The sequence below is a fragment of the Bombyx mandarina genome, chromosome 08 (assembly GCF_030267445.1).
Source record: "Bombyx mandarina strain Sakado chromosome 08, ASM3026744v2".
NCBI lineage: Eukaryota > Metazoa > Arthropoda > Insecta > Lepidoptera > Bombycidae > Bombyx > Bombyx mandarina.
The window spans coordinates 14455805-14470414 of NC_143215.1; the positions used below are offsets into that span (position 1 = coordinate 14455805).

Genomic DNA, 14610 nt, shown 5'->3' on the forward strand with positions numbered 1-14610 from the left:
CGTGAAATCACTCGGTAAACCGACGGAGCTACGATCCAAATGTTATTTTTCGCAACTTGTATGCATTCAAACTATGAAGGGTAGAGGTAAGGAGAACCGTTTCTGTGTGTGAAAAAGTGTCCGTTAAAATCTGCTAAATAAGGGTGGCGTAAATTTTAAAAAAGGCGCTAAGTTTATTAGAATAAGATACGAGAAATAAAAAAGGACGAAAGAAATGTAAGCACTACAAAATCACAAAAAGTATCTTATTTAGAGCTGATAAGCAAACGCAATCGATGTCTCCACGTTTTACCACAGCAATAGTTTTAGGTTATATTGACGAAATTAGTTTGGACTACGTAAACATGTGAGGTCTTTTGTATTACACTGTCACTAACTACTCTAGTCTTAAATATATTAAATTTCCTAACTCAGCATACTTCAATCAGTTAACAACTGCTCAATTCATATCCATACCCTGTGCCTATGTTAGCACCGCCATTTTGGAGGATTTTCGAACTGTTATTTAGTACTGAAAGTGGGACACTTTTTCAAGCTTCTCCCATATGAGACGGTTCTCCTTACTTGTACCCTCCATAATTCAAACTTATCTTGAAAATGTCATTAGTGTAAATTGTGGCAGCTGCCAAATATATTGAGTTAGTAAAATAGCTAACGGCTAGATTCCTGAGTTGATATATCAAGCCATATGCTGTACTACTGTGTAGTGCCATTTCGGTGACTTAGTGAATCGCTAATCAGTGCTTTAGATCACTATACTTGCTTGTTCTTGATATAAAATAATCCATCTCTTTGTATGCTCTCCAATTTATAGCTCAATGCATGAAGAGATGCAAGTTTAATCACATTTTTTTAAATATTCGGACAAAATTGGCAAAGGAGTTAAAAATACGTATATATCTCCAAGCAAAACTATTTTTGTATAATTGAATCATTTAAACTGAGAAGAAAGTAAAAGAAAATAAATTAACTGTCCTTTCTTTGTCAACGGAGCATCACACCGGTCCTAGAGAAGCCACTTGCAATACGAATAATTTGATTAATTAAGCCTGTTTGTTTTTAGACGCGATTTTGCGTCCACTAGCTGAACACTAGAACATCTCTCACTCGCAGCATCTCTGTCAATAGACTTTATAACTTAGGTACTTTATTTACGTACTATATACTATACGTATATAATTTATTTACAGTAGATTGGGGGGAATCGGGACGCTTTCCAATTCCAACACAAATTTTCAGCGGTTTTTCTTAGGGTAACACCAATAAAATTGAGATTAAAACGGTTTCGGAGGTTAAGATATTCATATACGATGCATTATTATACATAGCTCATTGAAAAATACACACAAAAACTATCTTGACCTGATCCACCTTGGATTTTGGGGCGAATCGGGTCACATAATAATATGGAGACAATAGGGTTTTTGATAGGGGTGTCACGATGTAATTGTTAGGTAGATATTTACCTTTAGGTAATTAACTTTTCAATATCTTTAATCAGTTACAAAACTCTGATGACTAAATTAAACTATTTAATATTCTTAAACACTAAATAAGAGTCCTTTTCTATTAAAAAAATTTAAATCTCACAAAAGCATTGTGACAACCCAGATTTCTCTCTATTCTACCCCTAGTCCCTATTCCCTCCAATTTACGGTATTTATATTTATCTTTAAGGAACTCGCACACGCAAACTCGAGACGGTATTCTGTAGATTAAATCTATTTTAGGATCAGAACAAGATGTCGGTACACGCCTACTTATTATTATAATATTGACCACTATAGGTTTTTTTTATATTATCTATAATAGTTTAATAGTGTAGGGAAAAGGCATGTAAAGAAACCAAATTATTATTATTATTGTTCGTTGTACGTAAATGCACTATTATGGTTTTTTTTAAATTATATATTGTTTAATACCTTGAGACGTGCTAAATCATGTATTTTTAAGGAAATTTGTTGTTTAGAAACTGAAACATAACACACTTCAAAAGTTAATCGAACAAGAATTTAACAATTTTTTTTTATTTAAATTTGCTGGTCAATTATATAGTGCAAATTATTATATACTTAAAATATCATAGCCATAAAATTAATAGTATTGTCATCGAAGCTTGACACGTGTGCAAATATTAAAATGAAACTGACGTCTTGAAGTAGATGAATATTACGTTAATACATTCCGCTACATAAATATACATAATATCGAAGAGTGAAAGACTATATATTGGCATAAGTGGTATAGATATATTTTGGTATAAGCGACATTTTTGCAAGTAGAGCCATTTAAAGTTTAAAATTTGGAAAAAATATCATGACAAAAAAAAAACTTCTTCAGCTACCTATTTCAATTGAAGATCCATTAAAAACATTGAACTGTTGATGCTAATACCAAATAAAACGTATTAAGCGAAATATTGCTTAAACCAAATAGCATTTTAACCCTCGATATGAAGCTAATGACAGTGCGCTAAGAACGGCCATCAAGGCACGGTCACAAGCATGCGGAGTGACGCAGCGCTCTGACCAACGTAGCGACATCTATCGGCAAAAACTGAAGTCACGTTAACGCGACCTTCGATCCTTCAGACTACCGAGCAGAGACCCACTCGGTTGAACATCGTCCCCTTTCATTGGGAAACACAAACTTGAGTTCGAGAAAGAGTACATATTGTACTCAGGTCGCGATGGGTCCACAGTAGAAGCATAAGGCTGGTCGTGGAGGGAGAAACTACTGCGAACGCGTGCAGCGCCTATTACTTATGTTTTGCATTTTTAGAGTTATTATCAATACTATTATAAATTAACAAATTAATAATTAATGTCTTATAAATTACCTGTGATCGTATTTATTTGGTTTGTTTTTCAATTTATACCTTAACGAAATGTTGCCTGCAAAGAAAAAAAAACGCTAAAGTGATCTGAGTGACGCAACCTCTATTGTACTTTACCGAATAATGTGTTTGTAAGATATCTCTGTGATTGAACAAATCAATTTATTATTTTTACTCGCGCGATTAGTGGCTAAGTTAATATTCGATGCGTTTTGGTGTTTTAAAACCAAGACTATACTAAAAATTACCATTTCTCTATGTATTGTCTATGTACTTATGTTTTGGGATCTCTTCAATAAAATTTATTAATAAATGATAATTCTAATACGTAATTACATCACTAACATTTGTTTTAAATTTTTATAAAAGTTAAAAGTGTAATAGTTTAAAAAAAAGTTTTAAATCCAAAATTAAACTTAAAATTATCATGTTACATTCCTCTCTGTGTTGTCTATGTACTTATGTTTTGGGATCTCTTCAATAAATCTTATTATTCAATGATAATACCAATTGCAATGACATCACTAAATTTTTTTTAATTTAATTAGTCTTAAAAAAATTTAGATGTTACGTTTGTTATGACAGTAAATATGATTTATTTGTAGTTAATATTAGCTAAATATATATTTGAGAATATTCATAGCTTTCACTACGATATTTCTCCTTTTGAATACCTAGTTTGTGGTGAAAAATAATCGCACTATTTTAAAAAAAAACCAGTCAATCCGCTATTGTGTTAGATAGTAGGTAGGTAGTTAATTAAAAGAACATTATTTTTTACCAAACCACTTACGTATGAGCAACTAAACATCATATCTGTTTATATGACAGTGATAGTACGGTATAAAGCTGACGTTAATAAAGTTTTTCAAGACCTCGGACAAAAGTAGGTATATATATGGCGTCGCCGACTCTATTTTTTGAGTCCTTAAAGCTAGATCTACATATGACCTTATGAAAAACTTTATTACAATATTGCACCTGTGAATGGGTTTGTTTATGAATATTGATATGTTTGTTATCCTGTCGAAATCTGAAACAGCTACATCAGACCTCGTTTTTACAAAGATTTTCCGAAAAACTAGATCTAATTTCGTGTTGATGTCCAGATTATATTTTACTTGTTCTTTCTACATCTTCTCTAATATTTATATAATTTCTGACTTTATGGTTTCAGTGATAATAGCATATGAAATCAAATGTAGTATGCAAAAACAACATATCTATACAAAACTTTTGTCCTTGATGCCTATTATTAGTGAAAAGTATGAATACTTAATTTTTATTAAGATCGGCTGATTGAAAGCTTCACGTAAACGAAAAGTAAAACCGAAAACCGGTGCCACAGATTTTTGAATTAACCAGAAAGAAAATATTTAATCTAAACCTATTTTTTAAAATCCCGAACTTATAAATTGTTTATGAGCAAACGATTATCGGTTAACTAAAGTGGATAAGCATTCGTCGTGATATAGAGAAAGTACACGGTACGGAACTGTTTTCTTTTTTTTTTCTCCTATCTAAGTTGGTAGCTTTGAAAGGCTATGCCAGCGTAACCTAACAAGAACCGTTTTCTCACTGCGAGGTGTTTAAAATGCGAAAAACTTGCCGCTTGCCGCAATTTTGATAGGATTTTGTAATAAAAAAATGGCACTATCGTCATTATTCTGAGACAGAAAAGACGTTTATGATGGTAAAATGCGATCCGCTTTTCTCTCCAATGTGCTTAGTGCGAGTTTTTTAACGTTCTCGATAGCGTAAAAGTTAGCTCATATTTGTATGGAATGGGATCGTTTGCGTACGTTTGCCGCTAGGGGCGCTGTTCCAACTGCATACAATATTGGGCTAACTTTTACGCTATCGAGAAAGTAAAAGAACTCGCACTAAGCATACAGATACATTAAAGAAAATCTGATCTACGTATAAAATTCCCATCTTGCTTTCTCTTTGTTAGGGTTTTTAGAGCACTGTTTGTATATTATGTATAAAAGATAAATTTAATGTTGCTGTAAAATAAACACCGTGTACTTAAATTTTGTGAAATCAAATAAAAATGTGAGCTTAATATATATTGTTGTTTGTTTAAATTCAATTATTATTCATGTATTTGCGTCCAACCACAAGTGCCCACCGTGTTAAATACTCAAAATAATACAATAACATCTACAATATCAAATACGAATCGGTACGTTGCACACTGTATTATTATCGAGATCTAGCAGAACTTAATTAAAAAAGAATACTCTTCTAAATATTCCTAAAACTCCCTTTATTACACAGGGGTATAACTAAGTAACCGATATTAAATAAAATTAATAAGTGTGTAACACCATACAACACAGGGGAAGTCTCGAAACATGGCTTATGCGTACTAGCACGAGTGTATTGTTTAGTTTTGCTTTATTGCAGAATGCGAACAGGTCTGTTCTTGTCGTTTAAAGTGCTATAATTGGTCATTTTTATCGTTTGTTATATCATCGAGGACACGTTAAGGTAAGTTTGAAAGTTATAATATTGAAATGTTATTAATGAATAATGTTTTTGCTGTAGTCCTTGAAAAAAAATTTCTTTTTGTATTAGTGTTGACTTTTAAAAATGTATGCAAGTGTATACACCGGGAAATCACTGTTATAGTATTCTATGGTTAATGTTCTTTGAAATTTAGTTGGAATCCCTTGCTCCTATTTGCCCCGCTCATACATTTTTTTTGTTTTCAGCGCAATGAAAAAGCGAGATATTTTTAATAAATGGTTCCCAAGTAATCAAAAAAAGGTCAAAATAACCTTATAATTGAAAAAATACTGCAATATTACGACATAGAAGACTGTAGAAACCCTCTACGATCACTACAAATGTTAATAAGTAGTCTTACAGCAAAAATACAATCTAAATGGGAGAAATGTAAGCGAAAATAACAGGAATCAATCTGGATTTAATCAAACATTTCTGTTATCTTGGAGGCACAAGACATATGCCGAAGAGACAAGAAAACTTTATTTAGTACATTATTCCTGGTACTACATGCCTTCTAGTATACTCAAAATCCTCTCAAACTCAAAAGAAGTAATTGAAACATGCGTTTTACCTTTGGACCAATTAGCAGAAGAAGCTCAATAAGCGAACAATAAGGAATATAGGAGGAATCGCGAGTATTTCAGCAGGAAAACAAGCAGAATTAACACCAATCGAGACGTACTTAACCGATTTCTGATAGGTTCAGATCCACTTCTATCTTCCAAATCAACAGTGCAAAATAGAACATGGGAGAAGAAACTTACTCGACGGAGGAAGATGGGTAGAAGGTTATGCGAATTTTTTTTAGTCTTTAGAATATATTTAGGGGTGTAAAATATATTTCTTGTGTATTTAGAACAAAGTTGCAGTATTAAAAATAATATTTTTAAAGAAAAAGAAATAAATGATTTTTATTAATAATTAATGTTATTTATTTATTTAGAAATACGAAATAAAATCTAATATTAACATTTTATGACACGTAAAATTAAAAAAAGATAAATTCACGCAAGATTGAATTAAGTTCTGCTAGATCTCGATAATAATACAGTGTGCGTTGGTGCGACTAGATGACTCATAGTTCCTTATATAGCACGTGATAGTTTACCTGTTTGCGACTCTTTCCAAGGTGGTAACGGAAAACGTCATCTCTTTTCTAGCTTACTCTGAACAGATTGAAATCTTTCTACCAAGACATGGCGGTGAACTCGAGCCGCCACAGCGGCAATGAAACACAATCAGACCGCGGTGCTTATTACAAAAAAAATAAGAATATTTTAACACGTTTAAGTTTTGGCGGGCTTTCTATACCTACCACAGACTATAACAATGTTTGTAGATAACAGTAATAGTTGCTGTAGCCGCACAGCCGCCACATAAACACGTTCGTCTGTTTGATTTCCGAATTTTGGTTGGCTGCGGCCATAGGGTTAGTAGTTTAACTTGTTAGTTATACTTTTAACTCCATGGCTGCGGCCCTCTTAAATCTGAGACTGAAGAAATGTCAAATCGGAATATTTGACAGTAAATGTAATAATATAATTTATCATAAAACTTCATGGATGAAAAAAACTTGTATACATTTTAAGTTTGGTAACACCGTCTCCACGTAAATAAAAAAACGTTTTTTTTTATATATTTTTTATTCTGCACTTAACAGTAGGCAAACGCTTCATCGCTTGGTAGCATTTACGTCAAATACCACCTAGACCTTATTTTACAGCATTTTAACCGTCCATTAAACGTTAAATAAAACCAATGAATACAAAACACGAATTGTGCGCGTGTATTATTTAAGCTAAAATGAGATCAATAGAATTGAGCTAAAACAGAAATCAGACTAATCAGATAATTTCACTTTTCTCTGAAAAAATTAATATTTATTTTAATTACATTTTCCTTATATAATACATTTATTGTAAATATGTACCACAAACAATTAACACACGAGACGAAAATCTACTACGCTAACACTCTATAGTTACAGTTACATTATTTTAAAATGGGGTCATTTAAAATTAAACATTAAATTCTTAAATACAATAAAATACAAAACTAATTTTTTCATGTCATTCTAATAACATTATTATTCATCGATTACTGAACACCGTATTATTGTTATTCATATTAATTACCTATTACAAGAGAAATGGCGATTTTCGCGCCTTTTTCAAAAAATGATTGTTTTTTTTGTCTGTCCGCGTTCAAAAAAAACGTAGAATTGTTGTACAATACACGACCATCATTCTTTCGAATAAAATTGCCATGCGATGCGATAACTATTAATACTTGCCCATTATAACACTGCGTTTTTTGGGATAATAGGCAAATTTTGTGATCGCCTCAAATATTTCATTATTCCGTTTTCAAAACGTAACAAAATACCAGATTACGTTGTATCCATTGATATACAATACGTTCAAGAAACCAACTGAGGAATCGTCAGAAAATACAAGGCTTCCCTTAATTATCTACTCACATACATTCATGCAAAGTTAAAAAATATAACAACGCTACTTCATAGAGTGTTTAAAAAAGTGTACAAAATGCGTTGTTATTATTATTATTTTTCACTTTTTATAATAATTAAAATATATTTTTATGATGTGTTAAATTCGATTATTAAAATTTAAAAATAAACAGGTATAGTTTAGTTATTAAATAATGGACATCGAGTTATTAAGAAGAGAAAAACGTGATATCTGTTGGAAATTAAACTTTTCATCGATACGAGGTTCGCGCTGGCTACCACGACGTCATAATGATGTACCGCTCCTGTAATCCTCCCACCGCTGACGATGAAAAGTATAATTTTCAAAAAATAATTAACGTCAATAGTATTATATTTATTAAGATCGTTGGGATTGTCGTCATGATGTCGTCCCGTAGCACCAGCCGCGTGTCGGAGCCGCGGAGCCCTATATGATGAGCTCGCTGGAGGGACGCGGCTGCAGCTAGCTGAGCTCCGTGTACGCGGGCGGGGGCGCAGACTCGCGGGGAGGCATCAGCACCGCTATCTTGTACGGGGGCGGAGCCTCGGGGGACTCCAGACTCACGCCAGAATTCACACCGCGTTCCGGAGGCAGTAATGCACCTAGCGAGATATCGTCGGACGGCTCCGGAGGGGGCTGGAAATGTATATGTAGACTATTGGAAACCATTTATAATGTAACTGTACGTGTATGTAAGGAATTCAGTAATTACCTACATCGTTTAACACGTTCTCAACGGGTTTTCTGTTTTAAAAGAACATCTTGGAAATAAGTCGTCATGGCCTAAAGGATAAGACGTCCGATGCATTAGTGTTGAGCGATGCACCGGTGTTCGAATCTCAGTCGGGTACCAATTTCTCTAATGAAATACGTACTCAACAACTGGTTACGATTGACTTCCACGGTGAAGGAATGACATCGTGTAATAAAAATCAAACCCGCAAAATCCGCAGAATTATAATTTGCGTAATTACTGGTGGTAGGACCTCTTGTGAGTCCGCACGGGTAGGTACCACCACCACCTATTTCTGCCGTGAATCAGTAATACGCTTCGGTTTGAAGAGTGGGGCAGCCGTTGTAACTATACTTTACGTTGTAGATGTCTATGGGGTCCAGTAACCATTTAACACCAGGTGGGCTGTGAGCTTGCCCACCCAACAAAGTAATAAAAAAAAAAACATTCACCTCTTTCCTACATTGAATCAAATTGAAGGTATGACCTCCGCCCGAGAGAGAACGGACTACGCGTATCAGACCCCCCTTATCGCATTCAACGTGTTAAAGTAATAAAAAATGGAGTTTCATCGAGTCTTCAAGGAGAAAACAAAAGTTATCCCATGTATATCCTTGTATAATATTTGTATAGAACTCCGATAAATACCCGTCCCTAGATGTATGCACGTGGAATAGGGATCAATCACAGTTTAGGGATTTTATAAAACTGGCCCTGGATAACCTGGATAACTGGCCCTTTGAGGGATAGCAAGGCCCATAGAGAAGGCTATCACTACGATAACTCATTAAAAAATACTAAATTGTGTGGTGGTTTAGTCGCGTGAGAGGAATAGTCTGTTTATTGGTTAGTCGTGTACCGGTCGGTCCCTTTGCGCGGTTGAGGAGACCCTTTCTGGCAGCACGAGGGGCTGCGGCTTGGAGCGGCACAGCGTGAGGGCGCAGCCCAGCCCGCACACGCACGCCACGGCCGCGCACACCATCCCAGCCTCCCCACCACCAGGCTCGCGTACCACCTACCACCGCCACCGTATCATTGTATACCATTTTTGAAGCGAGTCGTTGCTTTGGTATGCGAAAACCAGTCAGACGGTTTCGACAATTCTGAAGTCGTCGTGGCCTAAAGGATAAGACGTCCGGTGCATTCGTATGTAACGACGCACCGGTGTTCGAATCCCGCAGGCCGGTACCAATTTTTGTAATGAAATACGTACTCAACAAATGTTCACGATTGACTTCCACGGTGAATGAAAAACATCGTGTAATAAAAATCAAACCCGCAAAATTATAATTTGCGTAATTACTGGTGGTAGGACCTCTTGTGAGTCCGCACGGGTAGGTACCACCGCCCTGCCTATTTCTGCCGTGAAGCAGAAATGCGTTTCGGTTTGAAGGGTGGGACAGCCATTGTAACTATTAGGTACTGAGACCTTAGAACTTATATCTCAAGGTGGGTGGCGCATTTACGTTGTAGACGTCTATGGGTTCCAGTAACCACTTAACAACAGGTGAGCTCGTCCGCCCATCTAAGCAATAAAAAATACTAGACACGTAGGCTTCGTCCTTGATACGTTGAAACGTGTCTTCGGTGTGTGAAACACCAGCCAGGTTTCAACGGTTATTAGATAGGCATTGTCACCAATACGCTGGATGCTTTAGGACCGATTCCTCTGATGGGGCTGTTGTCTTTACCTCATATGACTAATGTCAAAGACGTGTAATTTTTAGATCTTAAAGTGCAGATGGATTAAAGTGCAAAGTCATATGTATATGTCATATTAAAAACAATCCGTAAATCGTGGGTTAGAAATATGTAGTAGAATCAATGCGTCGCAAAAAAAATAAAGAGATCTGCAGCCGCAGTTTTATTCATGAATCGCACATTAAAACCTTCGTTACAAAGCACCGATCCCTTAAAACTACACTTACTTGCCGATCGAAGTAATACTTAGCACCGGCCAGGAAGACGGTGGCTAGCGCGAATGACACCAGCATTCCGAACTTGAGGTGAGGTGCTACCATCGGCGTGTGGTGGAGCCCCAGCGCCGCGGTCCTCAGTAAAGTGTCTGGGGTGACGGAGCGCGCAGCTGCCAGACTGGCGATGGTGGGCTGCGGGGGCTCCGACCCGACCTCCACGTACATGGTGTCGTCTTGCCTCCGTGCCTGCACTGCTGGTAACGGCGGAGGCCTAGCGATGAAATCCTCTACTATTATCGTAGTTCTTACATATATTACACTGTGGTGATAATTCTATTAGGTTTCAATTCAAACGTAATACCAGTCTTTGAATCCCAGTTGGAGACCAGGTGACCGTCTGTGATATCTCAATGTTTATTGCTTTATCTTATTTATTTGTTCGATAACAGAAAATTAATCTCAATACTTTCCTTTTTAGAACATATAGTGCTATTGAACTAATTTATGCAAGTTCCTACAATCGCGACCCCTAACACAGGTGGATGGTAATACGGCATAAAGCTTCATGTTAATTTTGAGTATGTTTCAATGATACTATGTACACATATGGACTTATTGTTGTCTGAAATAAAATAAATAAATCATTCATGTCAACTCTCACTGATATTTAATTTTAAGTTAACGGGAAAATTCCTATGTCATCTTGAACCTTAGTGCTTATTAATGACTATTGTATTATAATTATGACGATAGTGATAATGATGATAACATGATAGTAATGAATTGTTAATAATGGGAAATCCTGTTTACTGAACTTTCTTGAAGACATTTGGCGTTTGGAGTCCGGTGATATTTAAATGTCTCGGTGTGTAAGTAAATAAGTGGAGGTCGTGGTACATCCTTACGGGGGGCACGGAAAGGGCCTTGTGTGTGTTACCAATAATACATACATATGAGATTCATATGTTCAGCAGTGTTACATATGGCTCATTAAATGTTTAAGAACAATTGAAGACATGAGAGAATGAAGGGGATATGATACAATTTGTTAATTTTGAGAAAACGGGCAACAACATTTTGTTACTTGTACTTTTTCTTCGTGAATAACTCCTTCATCACATGCAATTTCTAAAAATAACCTTTAAAACTGGAGTTTTAGGGTTTAATATGATTTATAGGCACATAGCATCTTCATTTCAAGTTCAAAAAATGGTACTTAACCCCTTCATCCACTCATGTCACACTTGGTAGGCAGCGGCTCGGTTCTGTCCCTGGCATTGCTGAAGTCCATGGGCGACGGTAACCACTCACCATCAGGTGGCCCGTGTGCTCGTATGACTACAAGGGCAATAAAAAAAAAAATACGAGGCAGGAATCGCAGGTCATTTTTAGTGCGTGCGTTTATATGCTTACGCGTAATGTCGGTGTGTGCGGTGAGGGCGGCGCGAGGGACAGTCGACGGCCGCGAACCGGTGCACCGGAGCCGCCATGCCCTTGCGGGCCCCCAGCGCGGCGTCCACGCACACGCGGCCCCTGGCCCGCCCTAACACAACACATATGTCAACCTACCACCTCAAGTAGACTTCAAGTTGAGGTCATGACTTCATATTGTGGGTAGGTAGACATCGTTATGTGGGTAGGTACACATCGTTATGTGGGTAGGTACACATCATTATGTGGGTAGGTACACATCGTTATGTGGGTAGGTACACATCGTTATGTGGGCAGGTACACATCGTTATGTGGGCAGGTACACGTCGTTATGTGGGTAGGTACACGTCGTTATGTGGGTAGGTACACTTCTTTATGTGGGTAGATACACATCGTTATGTGGGTAGGTACCGTTATCCTGCCTATTTCTACCATGAAGCAGTAATGTTTAGGTTTGAAAGCTGGGGCTACCGTTGTACTGTAGAAACTGAGACTTAGAACTCTTGTCTCAAGGTCGGTCTCCGCATTAACCTTGTTAATGTCTATGGGCTCTAGAAACTACTTAACACACGGTAGGTCGTAAGCTCGTCCACCCATTTAAGCAATGAAAAAAAAAATTATTAGAAGGGGAGAGATTGGTAAATAGTTGCTGGAACAATCTGACACAGGATGTTGCTAATAAATAAGCAGGCAGTGGTAGCGATTCATGCAGTCTCATAGATCAATAATGTCAGGTGAGTACCAGAATTTTCCTCTAAGTCACATAAAAATCTATGATTATAAAATAAAGAAGTCTACTATTTTACAAATGAAGAATGCCTTCACTTGCCTTGTTTCTGTACAAATCTCTTTGATTTTATTTCATTTAGAATACTCAAGTTTTGCTCTAATTAGACCTAAAATGTTAACATTCTAGTTTCTATGTTCTTAATAAATCAATTTAACTCCTGCCTATGTCTGTAGGAGCCTTTATACTATAAAATTACAGAGTCCATAAGTTTGTGTGCCCACAGATACGGACCATCATCATCATAGTCGGTTACTCTTGGCAGAGGCCATGGTCACGTGGAATCCTTGTTTATTAAAGCCTTGACAGCTGTTCTCAAACAGACACTGATAAAGTAAAATAAATTTGGACTTTTTTATTGTTTCAATGAATGATGAATTGTACAATCGATCAACCAAACAATATTTGCATCTTTCCAAAATGATACCTTATTATATTGCTGGTCATGCTAGACAGAAAACAATAGCAAGATGTAACAATAAATAATATATACATAGACAATAACAATCGCTTTGCTGAATAACAATGTGGGTTTCTTTTCAATCTTCAGAAAAACTTTAGTTCCTTATTATAAATTTTACATGTTCTATGTTAATATCTAATATTCTGTACATGTTCCATGTTTTCTAAAATTCTATGTAAATTTTAATCTACTAATAATATTTATCTTTAAAGTAATTAGTCTAACATAATATTTGTTTTTTCTGTTCTTAAAGTCACAGATTCGCATATGGAAAAACTGATTAAATTAATATGTATTTAGAATTTTATTTCTCTAAGCACCAGTGAATTTTGGGTATATCAAAATCAGTGCCTAAGAGCCAATTTTTTTTAAAAATAATATTGATTTTCTCTAATACTGGATGAAAGGCTGAATAAATTGATTTACATAATTGAAATATGACTGTTACTTACAAAAATTTGCCCTAGAAGTAAATGAGTTTATCTTGCTTCTAGCCATTGATAACCTTTTTTGTTTTCAAATGTGACTGCTTATTTTAATCCATTACTCTGGTTCCAACTAACACACCAAATATAAAGTTCCTGAATTAAAGTAATTGCTTTTCCTTCCTTGATCAGGAAGAATGTTTGCGGTGATAAAGAAATAGACAGGGTGGTCTTAGACTTTTGTATGGTAGCAATGTTGTACATCAATCTAGGTCTTACCAGCGGAGAGTGAGGATGGTACTCTATGACGGCCCGTGTAAGCACACTGGCTGCGCTTATCTATCCAGAAATGCATCGGAAGGTTCTTTTTAACTTCTGTGATGCAAACCTCCTTTTTTCAAGGTTTTATTAATTTTCTATTAAGATTTGAAGTTAGTGGCCATTGTCACAGTACCAATTCTGAAAAAAATACTAATAATTAAATATTAGCATTTTAATATGATATAATAATAATAATGTTTATAATTTTAATTTTGATTGATGGAAATTTTCACAATGATTTATTGCCCTTCTTAGTTATATCTCAGATTTCAGAAATCGATATTTCAATACTTAAACGTATACAAATAAAATCTTAATTACAATATAGAAAAAGGAAACTGAAATACCTACTTGCACAAAATCGTTGCCACAAAACACGACAACACGGATATTAATCGAATTATAATGGATTAAGTATAAATGCGAACACTGTTATACAAATACAATGATTAAACCTATTTTAAAATCTAAATGGTCTAAATTTTCTAAAAGTAAAAAAGAAATGCATCTCTAGATTTAGTGATATTTAACTATTTGACACTTCGAACAGCCATTTATTGGTGGGCGTATTGTATAGGCGGGCGGGTGTTCATGGGGTGTTTCTGCCCTGCGCGACATGTGAAGCAAAACAAACAGGACTACCAACATTAAAATACAACAAAATCAATAACTACATAGGAAGCTACATAGAT

At 35.7% G+C, this 14610-nt stretch overlaps 1 protein-coding gene across 1 annotated transcript; it reads right to left on the reverse strand.

The window, feature by feature from the left end:
• Positions 1 to 7208: 7208 nt before the first annotated feature.
• On the reverse strand, positions 7209 to 14553 carry LOC114247256 (uncharacterized). The gene is made up of 6 exons (XM_028180165.2): positions 14270 to 14553; positions 13877 to 14056; positions 11905 to 12034; positions 10504 to 10762; positions 9435 to 9590; positions 7209 to 8478 (listed from the first exon to the last, which is right to left on the reverse strand). The coding sequence occupies exons 2-6, from the start codon at positions 13950 to 13952 to the stop codon at positions 8305 to 8307; spliced, it is 795 nt and encodes a 264-aa protein (XP_028035966.1). The 5' UTR covers positions 13953 to 14056; positions 14270 to 14553; the 3' UTR covers positions 7209 to 8304.
• Positions 14554 to 14610: the final 57 nt, after the last annotated feature.